General features: G+C 40.0%; 1 protein-coding gene across 8 annotated transcripts in view; it reads right to left on the bottom strand.

Annotated features, from left to right (window-relative positions):
• Positions 1–27500, bottom strand: part of LOC135103023 (limbic system-associated membrane protein-like) — a 225287-nt gene that overhangs the window by 13979 nt on the left and 183808 nt on the right. For 7 of the 8 annotated variants that reach the window (XM_064008925.1, XM_064008896.1, XM_064008906.1 and 4 more), the window contains 3 exons: positions 20067–20198; positions 16036–16217; positions 9729–9852 (listed from right to left, as the gene is read on the bottom strand). In XM_064008925.1, coding sequence (XP_063864995.1) covers positions 9729–9852; positions 16036–16217; positions 20067–20198 — 438 coding nt within the window. The remainder of the gene's footprint in view (positions 1–9728; positions 9853–16035; positions 16218–20066; positions 20199–27500) is intronic. The other variant, XM_064008953.1, reaches the window with a different exon arrangement.

Genomic DNA, 27500 nt, shown 5'->3' with positions numbered 1-27500 from the left:
AGAACCCAGGACTCGGAGGGACTGAAGGAGAGGAGGAGAAGGAGGAGGAGGAGGAGGAGGAGGAGGAGAAGTTGGTGGTACTGAGGGTGAAGTAGGAGGAGGAGAATGAAGAGAAAGGAGGCACAGAAAGGGGATAAGGAGGATGGAAAAAGCTTAGGGCAAAAAAGTACTTGAACGAGAGAGGGTGAAGGTGGAAAGAGCTTAGTGTTATTTTTGCGTCTATGAAGAGCGCATGTACGTACCCACCTCGTCCTCAGACCTCCCCTCCCACCGAACTTCCATTTTTTCATTTTTTTTTTACTCTGTCTGTTCTCTGTCGAAATGTGTGTGTGTGTGTGTGTGTGTGTGTGTGTGTGTGTGTGTGTGTGTGTGTGTGTGTGTGTGTGTGTGTGTCAAGGGACGAAACGCAGAGAGACAGACAGGCAGACAGGACAGACAGAATCCAAGAACTCTTCTCTCTTTTTTTTTCCTCTCTTTTTCTTTCTCCTTGTCCTTTGTCTGTGTACATGTGTATGTGTGTCTCACGGGACGGAAAGTAGAGAAACTGAAGGGCAGACAGAACTGCACCCACAACATTCATTCTCTTCTCTTGTTTTTACTCTTTGTTGTCTGTCTAAGCACGTGTGTGTGTGTATGTGTGTGTGTGTGTGTGTGTGTGTGTGTGTGTGTGTGTGTGTGTGTGTGTGTGTGTGTGTGTGTGTGTGTGTGTGTAGTTGATGGGTGGCTGGATGTGTGTGTAGACAGGCAGCCAGAGAGCGGACCTCCCTACCTAGCCATCCAGTCCCCCAGCCCCACCTACCCTGCAACACACACAGAAACACACACACAAACACACACACACACACATACATACACACACACACACACACACACACACACACACACACACACACACACACACACACACACACACACACACACACACACACATGCGTCTTTCAACACCCGCCATAACGCCCTCACAATAAGGTGTTCATCCCCCGGGAGCCGCCTCTTCCCATTAATATTCCGGCCCACCCAGTATTAGGTAAGTTTGGCGTTCACTCTCCAAGTTGCTGATGAATGAGGCTTAGCAGCGACGGGGAGGCGCGAGGGCCTAAGGGGCAGTAGAGGTGAGAGCCCTAAACAGGCGGGAGAAAGTTTGGTGTCCTTAAAAACTAGTTATGAATTCTTAACATATAGCGGTAAGAATCCATAATGAAGTTTACATTGGTTTAAAAAATCGCTGGGGTTTAGGACAAGGGTTTTTAAGATTATGTATGTACTTTAATGATAATGAAGCTATATAAAGACTCTTAGAAGTGGAAATAGAAGATTTAGTAATAAAACACTGGCCTAAATGTAGGAATAAAAAAAACGAATTCTAGAGAGAAGCATGCATGAATTTCTATACTGGCTTCTTAAATATACATAAAAATTAAAGTTAGAAGTCTGAAGAAATATAAAAGCACTCTAGGGTTCAAGTAAGAATAGGTATGAAAAATTAATTAAAGAGACCGGTTAGCCTGACTTCCTACGAGTAATAAGAAGTAAAACATCAAAAAAGTTCGACGATGAAGTTGAAAGCTTTCAAAATGATGACGAAGAAAACTACTTAAAGATATGATTAGGAAAGTAGCTATAAATAATTAACCTGAGTTCTATATGTCTTCATAGGTGATGCAAACACTCCAAAGTAATGAATCCTTATCACTGATTAGACCATCAACACCAAGGTTATCTGTCCATAGACAAGAATATAAAGATAAATGATCTGAATCTGATAGCTGCATTGAGAGAGAGAGAGAGAGAGAGAGAGAGAGAGAGAGAGAGAGAGAGAGAGAGAGAGAGAGAGAGAGAGAGAGAGAGAGAGAGAGAGAGAGTACTTAAAAGGTCCGAGGAGAAAGAAAAAAAAAGCTTAAACAGTAAAGTCAGTACTAAAAAGCAAAGAGAAAAAAAAAATGTTTCAGTCATCGGGGTCATTATAGTTCAGCTGCTAGAGAGAAAAATATCAAGTAAATGATTAGAATATAAAAATGAAAAAAAAAAGGAAGAGACAAAGTCAATAAAAGTAGTTGCAAGAAAGTTGAAGTCTGAAAGAGAGAGGAGGCGATGCTTTCGGCAATCAGGGGTAAGTGAAAAAAAGAGTGGTACTCCTTCGTGATTAAAGAAATGAAACTGTGACGGATAAAAAGAACACTCCATAAAAAGCATAACAAGTACTGTGAAAAATATGAAAAGTTTCTGTAATGTGATAGAATTGGAGGAAATAAAAAAAAATAATGTGGGATATTTCAAAATGAAAATTATGTACAGGACAAAAAAAAGTGAAAGAAAACAATGCAAAAGTTCCCAAAAAGTACACTGAAAGATCAGGAAATTGAAAAAAAAGTGGAAGCTCTATAAATGTAATTAATGTAATATAATTAAGAATAAAATTACCGTGGGAAGTAAAAATAAAAATGATCCCATGAAAGACAAAAAATTCCAGTGACGGTGCACGATCTGTACATAAAACGTGACAGACTTGAAAGTAACAGAAAAAGTGATGTGAAATATTTCGAAGTTACAATACTGCAGAGAACACTAAAAAAGAAAAAAAGTACTTTGATAGATTAGAAAATAAAAATAGAACAGTGAACGTTAAAAAAATCCTTGGAAAAAAAATATAAAAAAGTACCATGAAATCTAAAAAAATAGAAATAATTTTATTGAAGACTGAAAAAAAGAAATATCAAATGACTATGGACGATCTATATATAAAAACGAATACTGTAATAGAAAACTGCAACATCAGAGTAAATATACATGTGGGGCTGTCTGAGGGCTTTTAAGAGAGCGAAACGAATAAATGCAGAGAGAAAATCTTAAGAAATAGAGCATAGGTAAATTTTGAGAAGGAAAGCCGTGAAGTCCTGTATAAAAATAAACTTGTGAAAGGTTAGAATGATGAAATGCTGAATGGAAGATGAAATATAAAGCAACATACGGAGAAATTTAGGGAAAATGAATATAAAAATAGCGATGTTTGTTTAGAGAGGTGCGACATAAAAAGAAACTGAACAGATTGGACGAATTTCTGAAATGTTTGGTAATTATCTCTTTCTGGAGGTTACATTTTTCAGTGGAATTTTTCTTTGACATTGTTTGTGTCCTTCGCCAGAATGTTCATCAGAGAAATGCGATTAAATAAATGGATAAATCAATAAACATGAACGTAAAGTAAATGAGTAAATAAATCGACGAATAAAATGAAAAAAATAAAATCAATAAGATAAAACATAATGAATAAAAGAAACAAACAAATAAACAGCAAAAAAGTGCATGACAAAGGCAGCTAAATAAGGAACAGAAACAGGTGACAATGAAATTATGGAACTTTTATAAACATACAAGCGGAACACATTCGTAAAAACAAACAAACAAACAAACAAACAAAACAAAAACAAAACAAGAAACCCATGACCGCATATTAAACTTGTAAAGCAACAAGAAGAAATCCTTTATAGATAACTTAGACGAACAAGGTTAATTGATATAAAAATGGCGATACATGCAAGTGGTATACATTTGTGAAAAAAAAAAAATAATAATAATAATAAGCAAGAGGAAAACGAAATGGTATACTGAGCCTGAAAAACTGCCTGGGGAAAAAAATGAGGCTAAAAATACAAAAATAAACAACACAGATAAGGAAAATTAATATAAAACTGGGGCGAGAGGTGCACGTTTGTAAACACGACAGAGAGAGAGAGAGAGAGAGAGAGAGAGAGAGAGAGAGAGAGAGAGAGAGAGAGAGAGAGAGAGAGAGAGAGAGAGAGAGAGAGAGAGAGAGAGAGAGAGAGAGAGAGAGAGAGAGAGAGAGAGAGAGAGAGAGAGAGAGAGAGAGAGAGAGAGAGAGAGAGAGAGAGAGAGAGGAACATGATATACTGGAGTAGGGGAAGACAAAAAAAAAAGAAAAAGAACATACAAGCAAAAATAATGCGTGAGGAACAACAACAACAACAACAACAACAATAACAACAATAACAAACAACAACAACAACAACAACAACAACAACAACAACAACAACAACAACAACAACAACAACAACAACAACAACAACAACACTCGATCTGTATATGGAAGGAGAATTTAAAGAGAAGTTCAATTAGGAAAAGAAAAAAAGAAAAAAAATATGATGAAATAAAAATAATTGCATGAAAATTTTAAAAAGTTTCCCAAAGCGAGGGTAGAAAGAGCAGCTCATACACACACATAGGGATCCAAATAATCCAGTAAAAGTTTGGAGGAACATAAAAGCAGGAATAAAACGGGAGAAAGAAGCAGAGAGAGAGAGAGAGAGAGAGAGAGAGAGAGAGAGAGAGAGAGAGAGAGAGAGAGAGAGAGAGAGAGATAAAAGTCACACCGATGCATCAAATAGTTAAAAAAAGAAGACACGTTCGGAAAAGAAAGTCATACCTAAATAAAAAAAAAGAAAAAAATATCATACCTGTGAAGTTACGATTAAAAGTTGTACCTACGAACTGTTAAAAAAGAAAAGAAAAAAAAGAGGAGCCAATGAAAAGTAACAGATACCAACCTAGCTACTTATTTAGCTTTTCTGCCTCACAAAAGCGTGCGATTAAAAAGAACTTGAGGTAAAAAGGCAGAAAAAAACACAAGAAAAAGTTCCTTCTACTACCTGAAAAAAAAAAAAAAGGAAAGTAGGAAAAGAGTAAGATCCATAACCTTAAATTTCGCTCTGCTAAAGAAGCTGAGAAGAAAGAAAACCAAAACGAAAATAAAAATCTATGAAATCGAAACAACAAAACGAAAAACTCTCATCTGGACATTGCTACCTTAGAGAACGTACGTAGATGAACTAAAATAAAGGAATAAATAGATGAATAAATAAAATAAATATTGAATAAAAAAAAAAAGTAATTCTAAAATGTCAGACTACTCTATCAGTCTAACAAAGAAAGTTTAAGTCTACACATTTTGCCCTTTAGAAAAAAAGCAAATGAGGTGAAGGATGAAAAAAAGGAGCAAAATCACCAACAAAAATTCTATCTACTCTGTTTACCAAAGTTCACGTCTTAAAAAAAAAAATAACATGAAATAAAGGACTTAGAAGAAAAGCGAGGACAAAAGTAATAATAAAAAACTGCATCTTCTCCATCTACCAGAACTCCGGAGCCTAAAAATTATACCTGGGGAAAAGTAGACAAGGTGGGAAAAAACGAGGCCAAACTGGGCAGGAGGTACGAGCGTCCTAAAAAGTCGAGACAAAAAGGCAGTCCAGCGGCACCTCTGAGAAACGACCCTCACCTGCACGACTACCAACTATATTTTGGCCGCCATATTTGGAAGGCACGGCAGACTGACTACTCCAAACACGGCGATAGTGGGGGAGTGGCTCTCTCTCTCTCTCTCTCTCTCTCTCTCTCTCTCTCTCTCTCTCTCTCTCTCTCTCTCTCTCTCTCTCTCTTTCTCTTTCGTACTTCCTATCCTCATCTCTTCTTTCTCATCATCTTCGTCTCGTCTCCTTTTGTTATTCTTTTCCTTCTCCATCTCCCTCTTCTCACTTCCCATCCTCTTCTCTTGTTTTCTATCCTCGTCTCTTCATTTCTTTTGTTCTTCCTTTCCTTCTCTACCTTCCATTTCTCTTCCTTCTCTTCCTTCCCTCTCCCTTTCTTCATTCTCATGTATCCAAGTTCAATTTTCTTCTCAATAGTTTGTTGCACATTCTCACTTTCCTGATGGCAAGAGGTCTTACCTACGGGAGCTTTTTTCATTTTTTTTTTCTTGCTAACGTGTCTGTGTGCATATGTAGATGCTCTGTATGGTGGTCCTGACTCTCTCTCTCTCTCTCTCTCTCTCTCTCTCTCTCTCTCTCTCTCTCTCTCTCTGAATATGTTTCTTAGTATAGGAGAGGGGAAGGTAAGACTGGTTTTAGATTTGAAGGTACGTATAGTGTATGTGAGAGGTGGTGGTAGTAGTGGTGGTGGTGGTGGTGGTGGTAGTGGTGTTGCCTGGACCACTGCCACTGCTTGTATTATAATTATTGTTGTTGTTTTCTTATTCTTTTAATCACTGCCATTGTTATTATTATTATTATTATTATTATTATGATTATTATTATTATTATTATTATTATTATTATTGTTGTTATTATTATTATTATTATTATTATTATTATTATTATTATTATTCCTACCACTATTACTATTACTGTAATTATAACTACTAAGATTGCTACGACTACTACTACTACTACTACTACAACTACTACAACCACTATAACCGTTATAACTACCACCACCAGCATCACCACCACCACCATCACAAAAACTACCACTATCAATTACCAATACAGTTTTCACCATTAACCACACCATTACCATCACCATCCCCATCACCACCATCACCACCATTATTTCCCTGTATAATCCTTAAGGTCACGAGGGTCATCAGTGAATCTTATATACATTTTTTTTTATATATATATATATATGCCTCAATATTTATCATGCGAGGGTTTGAAGGCTCCTTTCTCGGATTTTTTTTTTGTACAGGAGGAGGAGGAGGAGGAGGAGGAGGAGGAGGAGGAGGAGGAGGAGGAGGAGGAGGAGGAGGAGGAGAGGAGGACAAGGACAGGGAAGAGGCTAAGGAGAAGGACGGCAAAGAGTTCCCAAGTTGAAAAGAGGTAATCTATTTTCTTTTTTTTATCTTACTTTTATTTATTTTTTACATGAAGAAGATATGGAAGTTAGGTATATATAAGATTTTCAGTGTAAGTGGAGGGAGAAAAAATGGTTATGAATAATGTAATAAAAAAAAGAGGAGGACGAGAGAGTTACACGCACAGAGAGAATGTTTCAGAAGGAGTTTTTTGTTATCTAGATTTTTCTTTTTCCTTTTTTTTTTTTTTTTGGGCATGTTTCTTTCCATATGGTATTAAGATATGATCTAAAGTTGAGAGAGAGAGAGAGAGAGAGAGAGAGAGAGAGAGAGAGAGAGAGAGAGAGAGAGAGAGAGAGAGAGAGAGAGAGAGAGAGAGAGAGAGAGAGAGAGAGATTGATAGCATGATCGTTAGCCTTATACCAGATATTTTTTGAAGGAAGAAGAGGAGGAGGAGGAGGAGGAGGAGGAGGAGGAGGAGAAAGACAAGGAGAACTATGTAAAAAAAAAAACTTCGAAGAATAAAGAAGAGGAGAAGAAAGAAGAACAATAAGCAAAGGGCATAGAAAACGAAAAAAAAAAAAAGACGACAAGGAGAAGGAGAAGGAGGAGGAAGAAGAAGAAGAAGAAGAAGAGGAGGAGGAGGAGGAGGAGGAGGAGGAGGAGGAGTGAGGGGACTGCCGGGAGGAGGATTAAGGGGGTAACAACAAACACACACTCACTTTTTGAAACCAAATATTTTTCGATTTTTCTAGTATCCATTTTTTCCATCGCTGAGCAAAGACAAACAAAGATATGTAACCGGTGAACGAAGAGGAGGAGGAGGAGGAGGAGGAGGAGGAGGAGGAGGAGGAGGAGGAGGAGGAGGAGGAGGAGGAGGAGGAGGAGGAGGAGGAGGAGGAGGAGGAGGAGCAGGAGGGAGGAAGAGGAGGAGGAGGAGGAGGAGCAGGAGGAGGACGAGTACCACGACGACGACGACGACGACGAAGAAGAAGAAGAAGAAGAAGAAGAAGAAGAAGAAGAAGAAGAAAACTAGAATAGGGAGACATGGATAGGAGGAGGAGGAGGAGGAGGAGGAGGAGGAGGAGGAGGAGGAGGAGGAGGAGGAGGAGGAGGAGGAGGAGGAGGAATTTTGTAGGAAAGATGGAGACGTTTACAGGGAAAGGGAAGGCAAAAAGAAAAAAAAGTAGTTGTTGAGAGAGAGAGAGAGAGAGAGAGAGAGAGAGAGAGAGAGAGAGAGAGAGAGAGAGAGAGAGAGAGAGAGAGAGAGAGAGAGAGAGAGAGAGAGTGGACAAATATTTGCTGTCAAGCTGGGACAACAATGACAATCTAAAACGGTCCTTTCATCTTTTTTTTTTTTTTTTTTTAACCCTCCACCGACCCACTGTTGCTGCTGCCGCTACTTGGACGCTGCTTTTTTCCCCCTCAAATTCTCGTTACCCATTGTGTGTGTGTGTGTGTGTGTGTGTGTGTGTGTGTGTGTGTGTGTGTGTCTGTGTGTGTGTCATCGTATTAGAGTATAGCTTTACCTCGATCAAACGAGAAAAGGAAGTAAAGGATGCTAAAATAAAACAAAACAAGGTAAAAATTGGAAGATTTGAACCAGCGCTAAATTTATGAAACAAAAGAGAAAACTGAAAAATCGTACAATTCTCGGGGGAAAATTAAAATTAAAAGAGGAACGAACGGAGTGGAAAAGAATAAAAAGTGAGAGAGAGAGAGAGAGAGAGAGAGAGAGAGAGAGAGAGAGAGAGAGAGAGAGAGAGAGAGAGAGAGAGAGAGAGAGAGAGAGAGAGAGAGGTCCGTCAAGGAAGGGAAAGCAAGAGACAAGGAAAAAGGGAAGGAATATACGAAAGAGAGACGAAACAAAAATAAAATCTATGAAATCGAAACACCAAAACGAAAACTGGCAACAAAGAAGGACGTGAATGATGAAAGAAACGTGGGGAGAAAGAGAAAAGTGTCAGAAAATGAAATGTAAAAAGAGAGAGAGCGAAAAAAAAAACTACGAGGAAGGTAACACTTTATAAAAAAAAATACTGAAAACCTAAAGAAATATTGAAGAAGTGAAATGATAGAGAAGAATAGAATACTACGAGGAAAAAAAAAAACAAAGGTAGAAAAAGATTTAGAAATAACTGAAATAAGAAATACGACATCAAATATCAAGGAAAACAATAAGGAGGAAAAAAAAACAAGAAAGTGAAAAGAGAAAGAAAGAGAAAAAAAAAGGAAACTCAAGAAAGTAGGAAAGGACAGAAAAGAAGGGAAAGAAATAAAACACAAAAAAATAGGAAATAAGGAAAAAAAAGTGAATAATTAAGAAAGGATATAGGAAAGGAGGAATGGAAGGGAGAAGAAAAGAAAAAAGTAAAGAAAGAAAAAGAAAGGAAGTAAAGAGGTAAGGGAAACAAAAGAACAAAGAATGGAGGAAATAAAAGAAACAGGAATGGAAAAAAAAAATAAAGAAGAAGGAATTGTAAGGAAAAAAATAAGAAAGGAAAAAATCTCGAGAAAAGGATAGAAAGGCAGAAAGGAAGGAAGGAAGGAATGAAGGAAGGAAGGAAGGAAGGAAAGAAAGAAAGCATAATAGAAATTAGGGAAACAAGAGACAAATAAATGAGAAAGGAAAAAAAAAAGTGGGAAAAGAGGGATGACAGGAAGGAGGAAAGAAAAAGAAAAAAAAATGAGCAACAAGAAGGGAATAAAAAAAAAGCCTGAAAAAAGCAGGAAATGAAAAGTGAGAAAGAAGGAAAGGAAGGCAGAAAAGAGATAAGGTAATGAAACAAAGCACAAAAGAAAATAGGAAACAAGCGACAAATAAACAAAAACAAAACAAAAAAAACGAGAGGCAACAGAGAAGGAGAGAGAGAAAAAAAAAAGGAACAGAGGAAGAAGAAACGAATGAAACAAAAAAAAGTAAGACAAAGAAACAAAGTACAAAACAAAGGTAGGAAAAGGAAGGGAAAGAAAGAAAGCACAGAAAGGGTAGGAAACAAGAAAGAAATAAATGAAAAAGGAAGAAGGAAAATAACGAAAGAAGGAGGAGAGAAGGGCTGGATGGCAGGGAGCATCATCTTACCCTGGAGATAGAAAGTCATCTCCTCCACGCCGAGGGAGTTGCTCACCACACACCGGTACTGGCCCAGGTCCTGCGCCCGCCGCACCCTGACGGACAGCACGGAGGTCCACAGCCCTGACTCAGGCTGTGGGAGGGAAGACGGTGAAAGGGGAGCGTAGAGAGTAACGTAGGAGAGTAATGGATGAATGAGTATGATGAAAACGAGGAGGAGGAGGAGGAGGAGGAGGAGGAGGAGGAGGAGGAGGAGGAATACAAACGGGATGGGTGAGGAAAGGGAGGAATATAAAGGAATGCAAAGGAAAATAACAGCAAGAGACTTTTTAGACTTTGGTTGATGGTTTGATGATGAAGAAAATATAAGTCTAAGGTAGAAGTTGGAAGTGGAGGAAGATTACATAAAATTACATAATATATCCTTAGATCCTTGCACGGTTGTTTGGTAGCTCATATTATCTACCCATTTGTGAAACAGGATAGCACAGCACACAGCTCCTCCCCTCTGCGACAGAAAGAGGAGGAGGAAGTTGAGTGGTTGAGGGAGGAGGAGGAGGGGGAGGATGAGATGCTGGTGGCAGTGGTGGTGGTAGTGGTGGTGAAGTGGAACAAAAAAATAATGTGGCATGTGTTGGGTTCGTTACACACACAACGTCAGATAGGTCAGTACATACCAATTATTTACCTGACAGCGAGGCATTCTGTTTTTACAAGTTGAATAAAAAGAGGCTCGTTACAAAAGAACGAAATAAAAGGGACAAGGGAAATAATTACGTGGCTTTAATATAAAAAAAAAAACAAAAAACAAACAAAACATCAATCAGTTAGTCAATCAATCAATCAATCAATCAATCATCAACAGCCTTCTTATCTATTCATTGGGCCAGTCAGTCACAGTAACCAATCAATTCCAAGTCAACAGGAGGTGGCCAAAAAATACGAAATAAGAAAAAAAAATCTTCATCTATTTCAAAGCGAGAAACGAAGTGAATAAGAGAAGTGAAAACATGTCACATCCAATAACTGGTGACGATAAGGGGGAAAAAAAGAGGAAGGCAGAAAGGAAAGAAAAAAATGGGAAAAATGCCGGCAACTTTCAAACAACAGTCCATTAAAATTCAATAACAGACGAGAAAAGAGGCTAGAAAATTTACTCGACACGAAAAAAAAAACTACGCCAAAAAAAGTGTGGACAGGTATTGAGGGTTTGGAGAGAGAGAGAGAGAGAGAGAGAGAGAGAGAGAGAGAGAGAGAGAGAGAGAGAGAGAGAGAGAGAGAGAGGATGAGGATACACGTGCCTGCCTCTGTGGTAAGTCAGTGAACGGATCAGTGAGTGAGTGTGTATGAGTGAGCGAGTTAATAGTTAGTCGGTCCTCGGGTCAGTTTGTCAGTCAGGGAGTCAGATAGTTACTTAGTCAGTCACATAAACAAGCATTCAGTCAGTCGGTTAGCCAAGTGATTAGCAAGTCATTAAATGAGTGAGAGCGTCAATCAGTCAGTCAGTTGGTCGGTTAGCAAGGCATGTGTTCATTAATTAGCCAATCTAGTCGGTCAGTCAGTTAGTCAGACAGTCAGAACGCCACTCATTCATCAGGTCAGTCAGTCAGTCATTCAGTCAGTCATTCAACAGATTACTTAGTCGCTCACTGAGTCACGGAAACGACAATTTACTTTTTCAATTCTTGGTCGATCATTCCTAGGGTCAATTCAAGGCAGTCAGCCGGCGTTCACACCTTGTCTAGTCAATCACTTTATTAAGCTAGGCAAACCCACGCACACACACACACGAGAGAGAGAGAGAGAGAGAGAGAGAGAGAGAGAGAGAGAGAGAGAGAGAGAGAGAGAGAGAGAGAGAGAGAGAGAGAGAGAGAGAGAAATATACATAAAAATAAAAGATGAAGCGATGTCAGAAAATATTTAAAAAAGTGGGGAAGCAATAAATTGTCACAAAAAATAATGAAACATATAAAGAAAAAGAAATGAAGAAAAAAAGTGAAAATGTGAGTAAAACAACTTTTAATAAACTGATGACGACTCTGATAATGATGACGATGATGACGATGGCGATGATGATGATGACGATGATGAGGACGGCGACGATGATGAAAAGTAGAATAAAAAATACAAATGAAGATGAAAAATAAATGTTTTTGAATCTTCTACATTTTGTAATATGAAAAGTAAAGGAGATATCAAGATTACAGAGAGAGAGAGAGAGAGAGAGAGAGAGAGAGAGAGAGAGAGAGAGAGAGAGAGAGAGAGAGAGAGAGACCAATCAACCGACACACAGGCAAAGACAGCTAGCCAGGGAACCAGACATACCGCCAGAATGTCAGAGGGACAGACAAGCAGACAGACAGACAGGGGGAATAAGTAAGTGTGCAAGGAAAGAAGATAAAGAACTGAGAGGGTGGGGAGGGAAAGATGAGAAAGGAGGAGGAAGGGAAATGAATGAATGTACGAATGAATGACTGAAGGAAAGAAGGAAAGAAGAGAAGGAGAGAGAGAAAGAGGAAATGACAATGAGAACCAACTGAAAAGCAACCGGGGAAAAGATGTAATTGTTGACGAACACACACACACACACACACACACACACACACACACACACACACACACGAGATGGCCAAACAAAAGCAATGACTAGGACAGACTGTAAACAAACAAACAAACAAACAAACAAACTGTACGAGACATTTCTTTCAGACCAAAACAACAGAGAGAGAGAGAGAGAGAGAGAGAGAGAGAGAGAGAGAGAGAGAGAGAGAGAGAGAGAGAGAGAGAGAGAGAGAGAGAGAGAGAAAAAAAAAGGAAAATGAAGTAAGAGGAAGGAAGGGCAGTGGAAAACATGAAATTAGTTTGAAATGGAAAGTCACCTGGAGCGAAAAGAATGGAGAAAAGAAGAGAGAGAAAAAAAAGAGTGGAAGAGAAGAGGAAAGATTATAAACTGAAATGGGGAAAAAAAAAGGAAGGGGAAGACGGAACAGATTGACGGTGAAAATAACAAGGGAATTCAAGATAAAAAAAAAAAAAAGAGTGACACAAAAACAGATACTGATGAATAGAGAAATGAAAACTGGTGTGGAGGAATAAAGAATTTATGAAAAGGATCGTGGAAATTATTGTAAAGGAGGAGGAGGAGGAGGAGGAGGAGGAGGAGGAGGAGGAGGAGGAGGAGGAAGAAGAGGAGGAGGAGATGATAGATAAAATAATGAACTGAGTGAAATTAACAAAAGGCGAAATAAAAAAACAAAAAACAAAACAAAGATAAAACAAGAATTACCTGAAGAAGAAATCAAAAGATGGCAGTGCAAGGAAGAGAAAACACAAAGAGAAAGAGACAGAGACGAAACCAATAGAAAAAGGAGTAATAACAGAAGAGTCATACACTTATTCCGCATCCCCTCGTTTGTGAGTCGATCAGGCAGTCAGTCAATCAGGCACTCATTCCTTCACACACTGAAACTGAAAGAACATGCCAAAGTCCAGAACGTATAAGACAAACACATACATATTAAAGAAAATCTGCGGCATTCATTCATTCATTCATTCATTCATTCATCCATCCATCCTCTTACAGAAGTACCCTAAACAAATCAGAAAGGGTTTAAAAGTTTCATCCTTGTCTGGAACACGAACATATAAGCGTAGAACAAGAAAGAGAGCAGTAAGAAAAGAAGAAGAACAAGGAGAACGAGAAGAAGAACGAGAATAAAACAAGAAGGACAAGGAGAACAGAAAAAAACAGGAACAAGGGCAAAAAACAAAAAGAAAGAAAGGAACAAGAAAAGAAGAAGAAGAAGAAGAAGAAGAAAATAAAATAAGAAGCACAAGCATTCATCCTCTTAAGAAAACAGTCCCAAAAATTCCTTCCCCCTAAAAGAAAGAAAGAAAGAAAAAAACTATCAAAAAAACAAATTAACTTAAAAAAAAGAAAAGAAAAGAAAACATCACAAACATCACATCACACTTAAACAACAGACACAATCCAAACACTCACAACATCCCTCCACACCAAAACAACAACAACAACAACAACAACAACAACAACAACAACAACAACAACAACAACATCATAGAATTACTTTTTTCTCTCCTCTTCTGAAAACTAATACTAGAATCCACCTCTGACAAACACACACACACACACACACACACACACACACACCAAGGGCACGGCTAGCAGGAGGTGTCGGGAACTTACAGTGGAGTTCAGTTTGGAAGAGATAACCCGATAATTCTTGGGAGAAGCAAAAGAATTGGGTCATAACGCATCCGTGTGGGAAAGAGAGAGAGAGAGAGAGAGAGAGAGAGAGAGAGAGAGAGAGAGAGAGAGAGAGAGAGAGGAACACACACATACTCACTCTCTCACTCACACACACACACACACACAAACACACACACACACACACACTTAACCAACATAAACAGTCCACCCACACGTACTCTCTCTCTCTCTCTCTCTCTCTCTCTCTCTCTCTCTCTCTCTCTCTCTCTCTCTCACTCACTCACTCTTGAGACTTGCTACACTTGATCATCCGTTTCGAAACTCATTACGAAAACAACGGGAACTTCCAGTGAATTTTGTCTGCCTCCTCCTACTGCTGCTACTTCTTCTCCTGCTCCTCCTCGTCCTTTTCCTCTTATAGCTCCTCCTCCTCCTCCTCCTCCTCCTCCTCCTCCTCTTCTTCTTCTTCATTTATTTTCTTCTTCTTCTTCTTCCTTCTCCATCTCCTCCTCCTCGTATTTCACTTCCTTCTGGATCTTCAAGTCGTCGTCCTTCCTCGTATTTGTCCTCCTCCTCCTCCTCCTCCTCCTCCTCTTCCTCCTTCTCCTCCTCGTCCTCGTCCCTATCTTCGTTCTATTCATTCTCTTCGCTCTCGTTTTCCTTCATCCTCTTTCTTTTCTTTCTCCTCTTAGTCTCCTCTTCCTCGTTTTGCTCGTCCTCGTCCTCCTCCTCCTCCTCCTCCTCCTCCTCCTCCTCTTCCTCCTCTTCTGCTACAGCCGCAGGTAAAACAGATAAGAAGAGGAAAGCGGCGCACGCAGTTCATGGAAGAAAATATTGGACAGAACGAATATGGTCCTGAAAATACAAGGAAGGCTGCCGAACGTCGCCGCCACCGCCACCGCCACCGCCACCGCCGCCAGTGTCCGTCTGTCCGTGTGTGTGTGTGTGTGTGTGTGTGTGTGTGTGTGTGTGTGTGTGTGTGTGTGTGTGTGTGCTTTGTTTATGCACTCCACGTTTTCCAGTTTATTTTTTTTTTCAGTGTTTCTTTTTATTTTTTTCCTCTTTTTTTAATCAGCGCCACTGGTGTCTGCCAATACCCAGGAATTAATTGCCAATTTGTCATCATTTCAGGCCGGTTGGCTTTCATACACTGGCGTGAGGGAATTTTCTTTTTCATCAAGTGCAATTTCTCCTCCCCCCAACACACACATACACTTCTGGCTCCACGAAATGTCTGTGTTGAGTTACGTTCGTCTCTCTCTCTCTCTCTCTCTCTCTCTCTCTCTCTCTCTCTCTCTCTCTCTCTCTCTTCACCAAACCAATCACGCGTCTCCGCAGTTAATTAAGACCCACAGAAGTACTCTTAGTCATACCAAGTCATTATAATAAGGGGACGTATAGATGGGCCAATAGTACTCCTTCCCTCGGCTGCTTGCACCTTCCTGCGCCACTTCGAGTCACCTCCAGCAGATCTTCCCCGGGAGTTGCATCCGATACGTGAGAGTTAACTACTTACTCTCTTCTTTTACTACTCGTGTTACCGCCTCGATTCTTCTCGTCTTAGATCAGGAGAAAGGGAGGGAGGGAGGGAGGGAGGAAATGGAAGGGATGGGAAGGTAAGGGAAGGGAAGGGAGGGAGGGAGGGAGGAAGGAAAGAAGAACGAAAGCAAGAAAATAAGTAAGTAAATAAGTAAGTTAGCAAGGAAGGAAGGAAAGAAGAATAGAAGGAAGGAAGGAGGGAAGAATAGAAGGAGGGAAGAAAGGTTCGTATCTCCCGCCGTGAACAAATGCAGGAGTCTCGAACTTGGCCAGACTCAATTACGACTCTTGTGACAAACAGGGAAGGAAGGAAGGAAGGAAGGAAGGATGCTAAGGATGAGGCGATGAATCTTCACGCTAAGACGACTAATATTGGATCAGTCAGGAAGGACACTGACTGGCTGATTGACTGACTGACTGACTGATAAACTGATGAATGGTTGGAATAAAGGGATAATGCTCTCTCTCTCTCTCTCTCTCTCTCTCTCTCTCTCTCTCTCACACACACACACACACACACACACACACACCTCATCACTCCCTCACCTCGTCAATGGTGGTGTGGACGGAGCCGGGATCTGCGAGGCGGCGTCCACGTGGCCCCAGGTACCACGACACCTTGCCGAAGGGCCGCACCATGAACCTACACCTCAGCTGCACTTCGCCCTCCATCACCACGCCGATCACTGTAGCTTCACGCCCTCCGTCCAGGACCATTTGCGGCGGGACTGTGGGTTGGTTGGTGTGTGGGGGGAAGAAAACACGAGAATGAGATAAAATAAGCCTGGAATGATAACGTGACATAAAACATGACTGGAGAAGGATTGGTTTAATATCTTAATGTGTGTCATTGTGGGGAGTGAATCAGAAGCGAGTAGACGGAAGAATAAGGGGAGAGCTTAGATAAGGAGGACGAGGAGGAGAAGAGAAAAATGGGGGATGAGAAGAAAGAGTGATGTGTGAGATACGATCGCGTGAGTAGGAGGTGGGGAAATGAGTGACGTGCTGAAGTGGAGGAGGAGGAGGAGGAGGAGGAGGAGGAGGAGGAGGAGGAGGAGGAGGGAGAGAAAGAGGAGAGTAAGTTGAAGATGAGAAGAAAAGAAAAAAAAGGAGGATAAGAATAAAAGAAGGAAAAGAAGGAAAAAGGAGGAGGTGAAGGAACTGAGAGAGAGAGAGAGAGAGAGAGAGAGAGAGAGAGAGAGAGAGAGAGAGAGAGAGAGAGAGAGAGAGAGGCAAGGCAGCAAGGGTAAGGCAGGATCGCGTGTGGTCGGGTGAGGAACGAGAGAGTTGCACCGGAACTTGACGCAGCTCGTGTTTTGAGTGGAAATGCTTGCCGTCCACACCACGCTAAATAAACAGTGGTGGGGAAACACACACACACACACACACACACACACACACACACACACACACACACACACACACACACACACACACACACACACACACACACACACACACACACACACACACACACACACATATAAATTAATTGGTATTCAAGGTCTGTTTCTCGTGATATAAAATGAATGACAGTGTTCATATGTAAGAGATAAGATAATACTGCTGCCGCTGCTGCTGCTGCTGCTGCTGCTGTTGTTGTTGTTGTTGTTGTTGTTGTTGTTGTTGTTGTTGTTTTTGTTTTCGATGCAATTGCTAGTGATGGTGATTGTGTAGAATGTGACGACAGGAGAATACATTTATTGTTGTTGTTGTTGTTATTGTTGTTGTTGTTGTTGATGATGATGTTGCTGTTGCTGTTGTAGTTATTGTTGTTGTTGTTGTTGTTGTTGTTGTTGTTGTTGTTGTTGTTGTTGTTGTTGTTGTTATTGTGATTATTGTTATTATTGTTATTATTATTATTATTATTATTATTATTATTATTATTATTATTATTACTATCATCATCATCATCATCATCATCATCATCATCATCATCATCATCAATACTATTATCATAGACATCGTAATCATTATTCCACTGCCGCCAGCAGCAAGAGGTGTACTATTAATATTCATAACAGTATTCGTGATAGTATTTGATGTTGTTGTTGTAGTTGTTGGTTTGGTATTGTATACAGAACTATGCCAATAACAATGATGATGATGATGATGATAACAATGATAAAAATAATAATAATGATAATAATAATAATAATAATAGTAATAATAATAATAATGATAATATCAAGAAAAAAACATGAACAAAAGGAACAACAACAACAACAACAGCAGCAGCAGCAGCAGCAATAATAAGAAATATCCGCAGTAACCTTCCCAACCCTCACTGTGAGACAATAACAATAATAACAGTAACAAGAATAACAACAAAAACAACAACAACAAAAACAACAATGATACAGCTCACGCACACACAAACACAACAAACACACACACACACACATAACACACCACAAACACAGCACACACCACCACGCCGCCGTGAACACAAACCACTACCGGGCGAGATCGATGCTAACGAGGAATGGAAATTGAAGCACCGCGAGAATGACGAAGGAGAGAACACTTGCTGGTGGTCTCGTCTCTCACTTCCTCCTCCTCCTCATCCTCCTCTTCCTTCTCTACCCTCGCCAACACCCACATGTCCAGTCTTCCTCTTCCACTTGAACGCACTTTTCACTATGAATCATATTCTGAAACACTTCTGCGTGCACCTCCACTACTTTTAAAAGATCCTAGTTGAAATCAGAAGTGTTTTTTTTTTTATGGTTTTAGTGACAGATTAATGATATTTCTATATTATGAACAGGTGAAACAGTCTTGAGAACCTGGCTAATCATCACTGAGGCCTTAGTTGTGGTGAGAGAGCAAATGGCTTCAGAATACGAGCCTGTCAGACTACCCTTTGTTATACAGAGAGAACCATCGACGCTTCACAACTTCGTCTTTTGCTTACTGAAAGAAGGAATGGTCGTCTTTTGTTTACTGATACGGAATAACTGAATCTGCTACAGGTGTAAGTGTGAGTAGCACGTGATTGCTTCTACGAGGTTATGGGAGAGAGGAGAGGTTTTGTATGCAGCACGACGCGTCTCCGAATCCTTATTGTGAGGATAAAGGAGTTTTTATGAAAGATGAAGGATCGATTTATGATTTCTGATCCCGTGTTTACAGTGGAAGTTTACATTACTCTCTCCCTCCTCCTCCTCCCTTCAAATCTTCCATTTTCCTACCTTCTCCCATACCCTCACGCGCGTTGTTATCATTGCTATTTGTATTATTATCTTATTTTCTCGCTCAGAACGGGGCATACATAAGAAGGAAAAAGGCAAAACAACTGCAATAAAAAGGTACTACTTCATGAAAACCAAAATAACGGGCCAACTATTGCTCGACATAAGAACAGTTTCATAAGCAGCATTCCAAACAGGAGTTACGAGCAGAGGCTTGGACTTTTACTGAAGTTAGCGCCAAGAAACTGCATGCCGTATTCAAGGATTGCTTCTTCCTCCTTTTTTTCTTCTTTTATTAGATTCAGAAAAGAAGACAAAGTATAATATGGATATTTAGGAGTTCTTTACCTCTATCATCATCTTGGACTGCAACGTAGAGAGCTAGGCAATACCAGTGCTTAGGAGAGAATACGTGTTGGTGTAGATGGGAAAAAAAGTACAGAAGGTTTTCACAGTGTTATAAAGAGTCGTCATTTGTACACTGACACTTAAGCCTGCTATTTTTGCACTGTAGTGTCTGATGGGAGGACATGCACTAGATAAGGCTGCTTACACGACTAGAGCACTATGAACAAGAGAAGATATTTGGTGAATTCCTTTCATAGGCCGTCTGCATTCGTAAATAAAACTCTTCAGAATTACCATCCTGTACTGTGGAACTTGAGGAACGGAGGGCACAAGACAGCATAGTGTACAAGGATGCTTACTTAACAAGAATAGTAAGCCGAGGAAGCTACTGAATACAAATACTTCTTTATCATTCTGTAGGGAGTCGAAAATTATATAAGCTCTTTACTCCTTGTGTTGTGATGCTGCAAAGGACGCTGTTGTGTACCATACGAGGTTATACTGTACATTCTGGATGATGGGTGGAAATAGGTAGGTATATTTCATGCAGGGACTGCCACGTGTAAGCCTGGTCGCTTCTTGCAGCTTCCCTGATTTCTATGTTCTTATGTTCTTATTACACGCGGGAAGGTGTACCGGCTGTCTTCACTTTGTTATAAGGATTCCAAATGCCTGCAAACATTTCCCCTTACCATTCACCGCAATGTTGGGAAGGAAAACGCTCCGGATAACATATTGAAACGTTCCAACGCCTATGTCATCACTTTTAACAGACTCTAGTGGAAGTAATTTCGGGGTTTCCAAGAATGCTTTCATGATATTGAGTTTTAACAAGGATTATTGCATCGAAAATGGATAAAAAACGCCCATGAGAAGACAATTAATTATCTCTGTGGCCTTAGAAAGTAAATAGTCTGAGCGCCCAAAACGTTAGAAATACTGCACCATACACAGCGAGGCCACACGAGGACACTACACGGAAGAAGGCGTCATAGTTTTGCCAATGTGTCTCCGCCTCCACTCCACCATACTCACAATTAACGGACAGCATGATCCGCTTGCTGACGGAGGGCGGAAACCCGTTGGAGGCGATGCACAGGTAGGCGCCACTGCTGTTTCTCTGGACGGCGTGCAGCGTGAGTTTCCTGCCTAGGTGCTCCTCTACTGCTGGGGAAGAAGAAGGAGGTTAATGAGGGAGCACTGTAGAGGTGAGAAGAGTTGAGGAAGACGGCAAGGAAGTGCATGTTTGTAAGATGATGAAAATGGTGGTTGTGGTGGTGGTGGTGGTTGTGGTTGTGGTGGTGGTGGTAACGGGATTAAGCAGTTTTCTTATAATTATCAAGAACTTTTTAGCCACATTTTTGTTCTTCAGCTTCTTAAAAATCTCTGTATCATAGAAAAGGTAAAGCTGTCCTACTATTCTCCCATCTTCCTGTGTCCATTCAAGCTTTTATTTTTTATTTTTACAGTGCTGCTAATGTTACGCAAGAAAGTGGTGAGCGACTATAGTATAGGTTAACTCATCAGCACCAGCACAGGGGAGGAGGAGGAGGAGGAGGAGGAGGAGGAGGAGGAGGAGGAGGAGGAGGAGGAGTGGGAGGCAAGTGTAATAAACAAAGCAAGCTTCGCGCTGCACAAAAGAGACGAGACCGACTGACAAAATTCGATTAACTCACCAACTAACTTTTTAATCAGCTACCTACAGCAACGACGTAATTAACCAACTAACTAACCAAATGCCTGGCTGAGTAACTGGTTGATTGATTAACTAACCCACTAAGTAATGAACTAACTAATAAGCTAACCACATGAGTAGGTAAGTAAACAAGTCAGAAGATAAATGATTGCAACTACTCGTACTTTCACCCCGACGCCATCCTCACCTCCCTACTTTCCATAATCATCTGTCAACTCCTCCTCCTCCTCCTCCTCCTCCTCCTCCTCTTCCTTCGCTACACTCAGCTAATTTTTCTCTCTCACTCCATTAGCTGTAGTGAATTTCCCCTCCCCTCGCTACCCACCTCATCTCTAGCCCTACTACTCCCTCCCACAATACACCCACCACCAACACCACCACCACCACCGCTCCTCCCAAGTTGGCGGATCGCAAATTCAAACTTGGAGTAGAAAAATAGAATCAAAGAATGAACTATACAACTTGGGATGAGAAATGGTAATGCAGATGGGGGAGAGAGGTTGCTTAACTCTCTCTCTCTCTCTCTCTCTCTCTCTCTCTCTCTCTCTCTCTCTCTCTCTCTCTCTCTCTCTCCCGTTAATCTCATTTTACATACTTTCCATTGCCATAATTTCCGGCTAATGGTGAGGTACAGAAGTCACAGTGTAAGGAATGAAGCTTCCTAACTGATGCCCTGAAATGAAGAGTTGAAATGAAGGGTCTTATTTGAGCTCCCGGGCCATTCAGGAGGGTGAAATACAGGCCAGAGAGAGAGAGAGAGAGAGAGAGAGAGAGAGAGAGAGAGAGAGAGAGAGAGAGAGAGAGAGAGAGAGAGAGAGTGTGTGTGTGTGTGTGTGTGTGTGTGTGTGTGTGTGTAAACAACTATCTTCAAGTGATCTGTCTAGAAAAGTAGTTGTTCAGACACTCGTCGATTCCAGTAACGAGAGGATGACATTTGAAAAGTAGCGAATGGCTTTAACTCCCTCTCTCTCTCTCTCTCTCTCTCTCTCTCTCTCTCTCTCTCTCTCTCTCTCTCTCTCTCTCTCTCTCTCTCTCTAGCAAGATGTTTAGACTAATTGAAGACCGATTTTTTTTTTCCACGTGTGAAGGAGACTAGCCGAGGGGACAAAAATTGAAGAAAAGGACTCTAAATTACCCCTTCTTACTAAAAATGAAATGGAAGAGTGATTTCCTAATGGACTGGCCAACTCAGATATCTGGATATATCTTGATGTTCTCCTGAAATAGTTTAGACAATAAGAAGGGTGGACATAAACAGGCTCAGAGTTCCAGAGTTTATCAGGGAAACGGATGAAACAACAAGGACACTGATCACTTCTTGCATTAGTAAGGTGGACATAACAGGGATGAGAAAATGTATATAGTTCTGTGCTGCAGGGCGTTGGAGGGGAAGGGAACATTCCGCTTGCAGATATAAAAGAACAGTTTGTTGGCAACTTGCTTTGTTTGTTCGGTTTTGTATTTTGCTCACTTTGCACAAATCTTGGTCTTACTTACAAATTACAATTCACTATTCGCTTTCTCATATTGGCCTGCTTTATAATCATTGACCATGTTCTTATAATTAGGTGAAATTGACGTTCTGTTTGTTTGCTAATCACCATTCACTTATCGTTATAATTTTCACAATACATATTAAAAAAAAACAACATTCTATTTGTGACGAAGAGTGTAATTTGATTGATTGATTGACTGGATGACCTTTTGGCGCCGCAACAACATGGTAAATGAAAAGCTTTATACTGTTAAAAGCGAAAGGATTGTTTTGTTGATTGACTGAGTGATTGGTTGGCTGACTGATTGACTGGTTGACTGACTGGCTGGTTGACTGATTGACTGGTAGACTGGTTGCTTGAATTATTTTTTTTGAGCCGCAATAACATGAACATAGGAAAATTTGTGCTATTACAGGTAAATGTATTGATTGAATGGTTGACTGGTTGGTTGACAAACTGATTGACTGACTGACTTTCTGGCGCTATTACAACACGTTTAAAGAAACATTTTATACTGTCAAAGAAGAGAGGGTTGTTTGTTTGATTGATTGAGTGACTGATTGACTAACTGACTGATTTGCTGGTTGTTTAGTTAGCTCAATGATTGCTTTTGGCGTCGCATCAACAAAACAACAACAACAACAACAACAATACCATGACCATAAGGCGCCGCACGTGGAAATGGTAAAACCCCAAACATCATTAGTACACAAAATCAAAACACTCCAATTAAACACACACACACACACACACACACACACACACACACACAATGCGAGCTAAAAAAAAATGTAAAAAAATAGATATTATAAAACCTCTACAGCGTATGAAAAGACAAAAAGGGAAGACAAAGAAGAGAAGCAACTTGTTATTTCTATATTGCTATGAATATTGCTGATGAGGAAAATAGGCAGCCAGTGACGTAATTTCGACTTAAACACAAATAAATTGGATTTGGATTTGTACTTTTTTTTTTTTCTCATGGTCCTGTATAATAATGAATATTTGTAGTATGGAGAAGAAAATACTCCTTTCTCTCACCACTGGTATAAAATATTAGTGTCTCTTTTATATGATTTAGCTGCCGAGGAAGGAGTGAGGTGGGGAAAACAGGGGAAGGTAATAAATATGAAGAAGAGGTGGTACAGATTTAGTCGTTTATGGATGAGCATGTTAATCTATCAGCGCACAAATCTATTACTCATTATATCTAAGGCTATTAATTATAACTGGAATGTAATCCATGACAAATAGAATATAAATCTATGGAAACCGTCTATGGCAAGTATAAAATAAGATAGGTAAAGTATAAGAATGAATAAATAAAAAATAAAACAATAAAAAACAACACATAAATAATTACATCATGTTACAAAATATTTGATCATTACTTGCATATTAAGAGATACACACGTAGGTGGAGTGCAGCGTTTCTACGGACAAGAGGCTTCATGTCACAGTTCGGTTCGCTAATGAAAAGTCCCTAATGCAGTACGTAATTATGTGCTCCACTCATCTAGAATTTTTCCCTAAATGCCTTAATCACCTTTAATTATTCAACTGTCTTTTTATATTTGTTTATATTTTAACTCGTGTACCAACAAGCCGTAACATGCCTCCATTTATCTATATATATTCAGCTATTAATCTACCTCCATCAATTCATGTAATCATTTATGTGTTTCAGAATATGCAAACAAATCCCATGATTACATAACCTTTTACTCACTTTTGTACTGCAGTCTCTCGTCTACACGGCCTAGACAAGACAAAATCAATCTTCTGTTCTCTCTTTTTTTATGTATTTATGTAAACCATCTATTTTACAATGGCCTGAGTGCTTAAAAAAAAATAAATACAACCATGGCAGTAAAGATGCACTAAGTGAGTCTGTAAAACCAAATGTTCAATCTACACATAAGAGTAATCCTTAATTTAACATCATTTACTGTTACACTAGTTTTCTCTGCGTCATCAGTCGTGAACGCGTTAACATTTCTGCGTGAGACTGCATCTACTTCACATTTCACTTTGTTTTGGTATTTCGCTAATGTATGTAAGGCTTGAAACTCACACCACAAAGGTCGTCTTCTGCCAGTGGTGGTACTGAATTTGTTATTACTGAGTGTCACTGAAGCTGCAGAGTTATGTTTTGTGTCCGTGAGGTGCTGTGCCGTGTAGAGAATAGGGAACGAAAATTGCAGTACACGTGTGATAGATTCCGTGCACTTTTCACAAGCTTACGAGGATAATACAATGGTGCTGCAGCGTATGAGTTAGAAGTGTATATGAGTGACAGTTTTGAGATTTTGTATGGCTAGAGTGTGTGGCAGTTAGGAGGAAGTACGTGGGGAGCTAGAGGACAGTACGTGGCTGTTAGGATTGTACTTGACAGTTAGAAAGTGTATGTGGTAGTTATGGAAATATACGCGGCAATTAGAAAAATGCATGTAGGGGACAGTACATGCAGGTTAAAAGAGTGTACGTTGTTGACAAGAGAGTTGTACGTGTCAGGTAGGAAAGTAGTGCTTGTTGTGACTTGATTCGGTGCCTGGAGTCTGCTGTGTCTTCGTATGTAAGGAACCTTTATGAATTTTTTATTGGACTTTTTTTTTAGCATGTCAGTCTGGTCAACAGTAAAGATGAGAGAGAAATATGTGAATCAATAAAATCCTAAGGGAATTTGCGTAGCGGTAGAAAAGTGTACGTGACAGAAGAGTGTGCTTCGTATAGTGTCACGTGAGTCTTTTTTTTTTATTCTTTTCTCTATCTTCAACTTTTTTTTTTTGCATGTCGGAGTCTGGTCAATACTAGTATAAGAATAAAATAAGTAAATAAAATCCTAAAACAGTTTGCTAAGAGAGTTTTCGTGGCAGAAGGAAAGGAGAATGTATTTCGAGTGATGCTACGTGATTTATATATATATATATATATATATATATATATATATATATATATATATATATATATATATATATATATATATATATATATATATATATATATATATATATATGTATGTATATTATTTTTTTTCCACGTCAGTCTCGTCGAAAACACACACACAAATAAGTAAAAAGAAAATAAATCAAATCTTCATAATACTCTCCAAAAAAAGATAACTCTATATAATTCCAGTATAACGCTCAGTACTGCGAGAGTACGATTGAGACGACCAAATTAGAAATAACCATTACATAAACACACACTCATTCACTCACTTAACCTTCCAGGACTTGTAATGGACAGAAAATTCTCTCTCACACGCAATTTCTTTGAGAATGATAGATACTTCAACACGTGTAATTTTCGCTAACTTACTTCCATCATACGTTACTGATCCATTTATCTATTTTTGTCTGCCTTCACGCCTGTCATTTAGTCGGTGTCAATCTACGTCCCTCCTCCGTGACGGCCAGATTGCTGCCTTGGCGTGACCTTCAGCAGTGATGCTTTTTCCCAAGCGATACCTTTTCATTATTGCTTAGGAGTCTTGGTGACGAGAGAGAGAGAGAGAGAGAGAGAGAGAGAGAGAGAGAGAGAGAGAGAGAGAGAGAGAGAGAGAGAGAGAGAATCTTAAGACTCCTTCAGCTAGAATGAGTCGGGCAAGCTTCCCTTACAACCAGCCAGGGACCTGCGCCTTGATTGTATGGCCCTAGCACCGCTAATTAACAGGTGCAAAGCGACAGGTAAAGTGGTATTATCAGAAACAGGGAAAGGGATTCATCTATTTTTTTCCAATTTGCATTGTTGTTGTTGCTGTTGTTGTTGTTGTTGTTGTTGTTGTTGTTGTCATGTGTGTATGTGTGTGTGTGTGTGTGTGTGTGTGTGTGTGTGTGTGTGTGTGTGTGTGTGTGTGTGTGTGTGTGTGTGTGTGTGTGTGTGTGTGTGTGTGTGTAGCTGTCTGGCTGTCTGTTTGTCTGTGTCTATCTGTTTTATCAGTCTGTCGATCTGTCTACATTTTTTACTTGGTTTTCTATCTGTTTCTCTATTTGTTTATCTCCTTGTCTACTTATCTACCTTCCTTAATGCTAGTATGTATATATGAGTATGTATGTATGTATATATGTATGTGAATATGTATGTGTGTATCTACAGCATATGTATGTATCAAATATTTATACATGTGTCTGTGTGTTTTGTGTATCTGTCTATTAAATCAGGGCACAGTCACTCTCTACACAATCAAGGCAAACCATGTCAGTGATTGGGCGCGGGACAACGAGCTGGTATATGCATGGCGTGACTCTGGTGGGACAGGCGAGGGGCGGCTGTCACCACACACGCACCGCCCCACACACGGGAAGTCTCAGCACAAGTTAAATCACGGATCTTGATCATTTGGGAATTACGACTGGTGAGGTCGATGCCTTAGAACACAAGAGAAGGAGAGAAGACAAAGAAGTTGAAGATTCGCCGTGCTTTGTGGAAAGATTGATCAATTGGTTGACTGACTGGAAAGACTGATTAACATTTGGTTCCTCTGCATGGTGGATAGAAACATCAGAAGACAGTACTGTGGTGACCAGGGGTGCGAAGGGCCCAAAATCACCTTGGGACCTAACGATCGTTGTGGTCCCCGCTTGCAGGATTGCTGTGCCTTTTCGTTTTTGCCAGCGGCTAGATTTTATCTCGCCCTCAGATCAGTTTCTCAGTATTTCTATCACTACCCCAAGGAAAGCACTGCAGTACACAAATTCATCGCAATAGAATATCAAGTACACCGAATAAAAAAAACACGAATACTGTGTAAAAATCAGATGCACAGCATTCTGCCGTGCTTAGCAAAAACAATTTTCTCCAAATAAATCATGGACGGTACCGATGCCTTACTTTGTCCCAACATAAATAAATCTCCTGTGATACTTTAGGATAAGTACTACATTCTGGTGTAGCAGACTGGAAGTTGTCATGGACTCGCAACTTACACAACGCATGAAAAAAAAAAAACGGACGATTCAGGAACTTCAAGATAAACGTTCCGGTGTGTAACCACGAAAAGCAAAGTGAACAAATCCCACCAAAGATCAAAGGTATTAGAATCCGCCGATCTCGACACCTTATCAACTATTTACTTAAAAACGTTCTCCAATAACCGGGTGACCTTAAGTATTAGCAGACCACGACTATGAAAATCAAAGGCTGGATTATTGCCCTGCTATTGTGCTTGTCTGCTTGCGTACGGGACTGACTGACAGACTGCCTGGGTGACTGAAATACCATCTACTTCCACACTTTCTGCTGAATAACTGAATGACCCAAGTTGCCACGAAGATT

Source organism: Scylla paramamosain, chromosome 1 (genome assembly GCF_035594125.1).
Source record: "Scylla paramamosain isolate STU-SP2022 chromosome 1, ASM3559412v1, whole genome shotgun sequence".
Lineage (NCBI taxonomy): Eukaryota > Metazoa > Arthropoda > Malacostraca > Decapoda > Portunidae > Scylla > Scylla paramamosain.
This window is presented reverse-complemented; position numbering and strand designations above follow the sequence as displayed.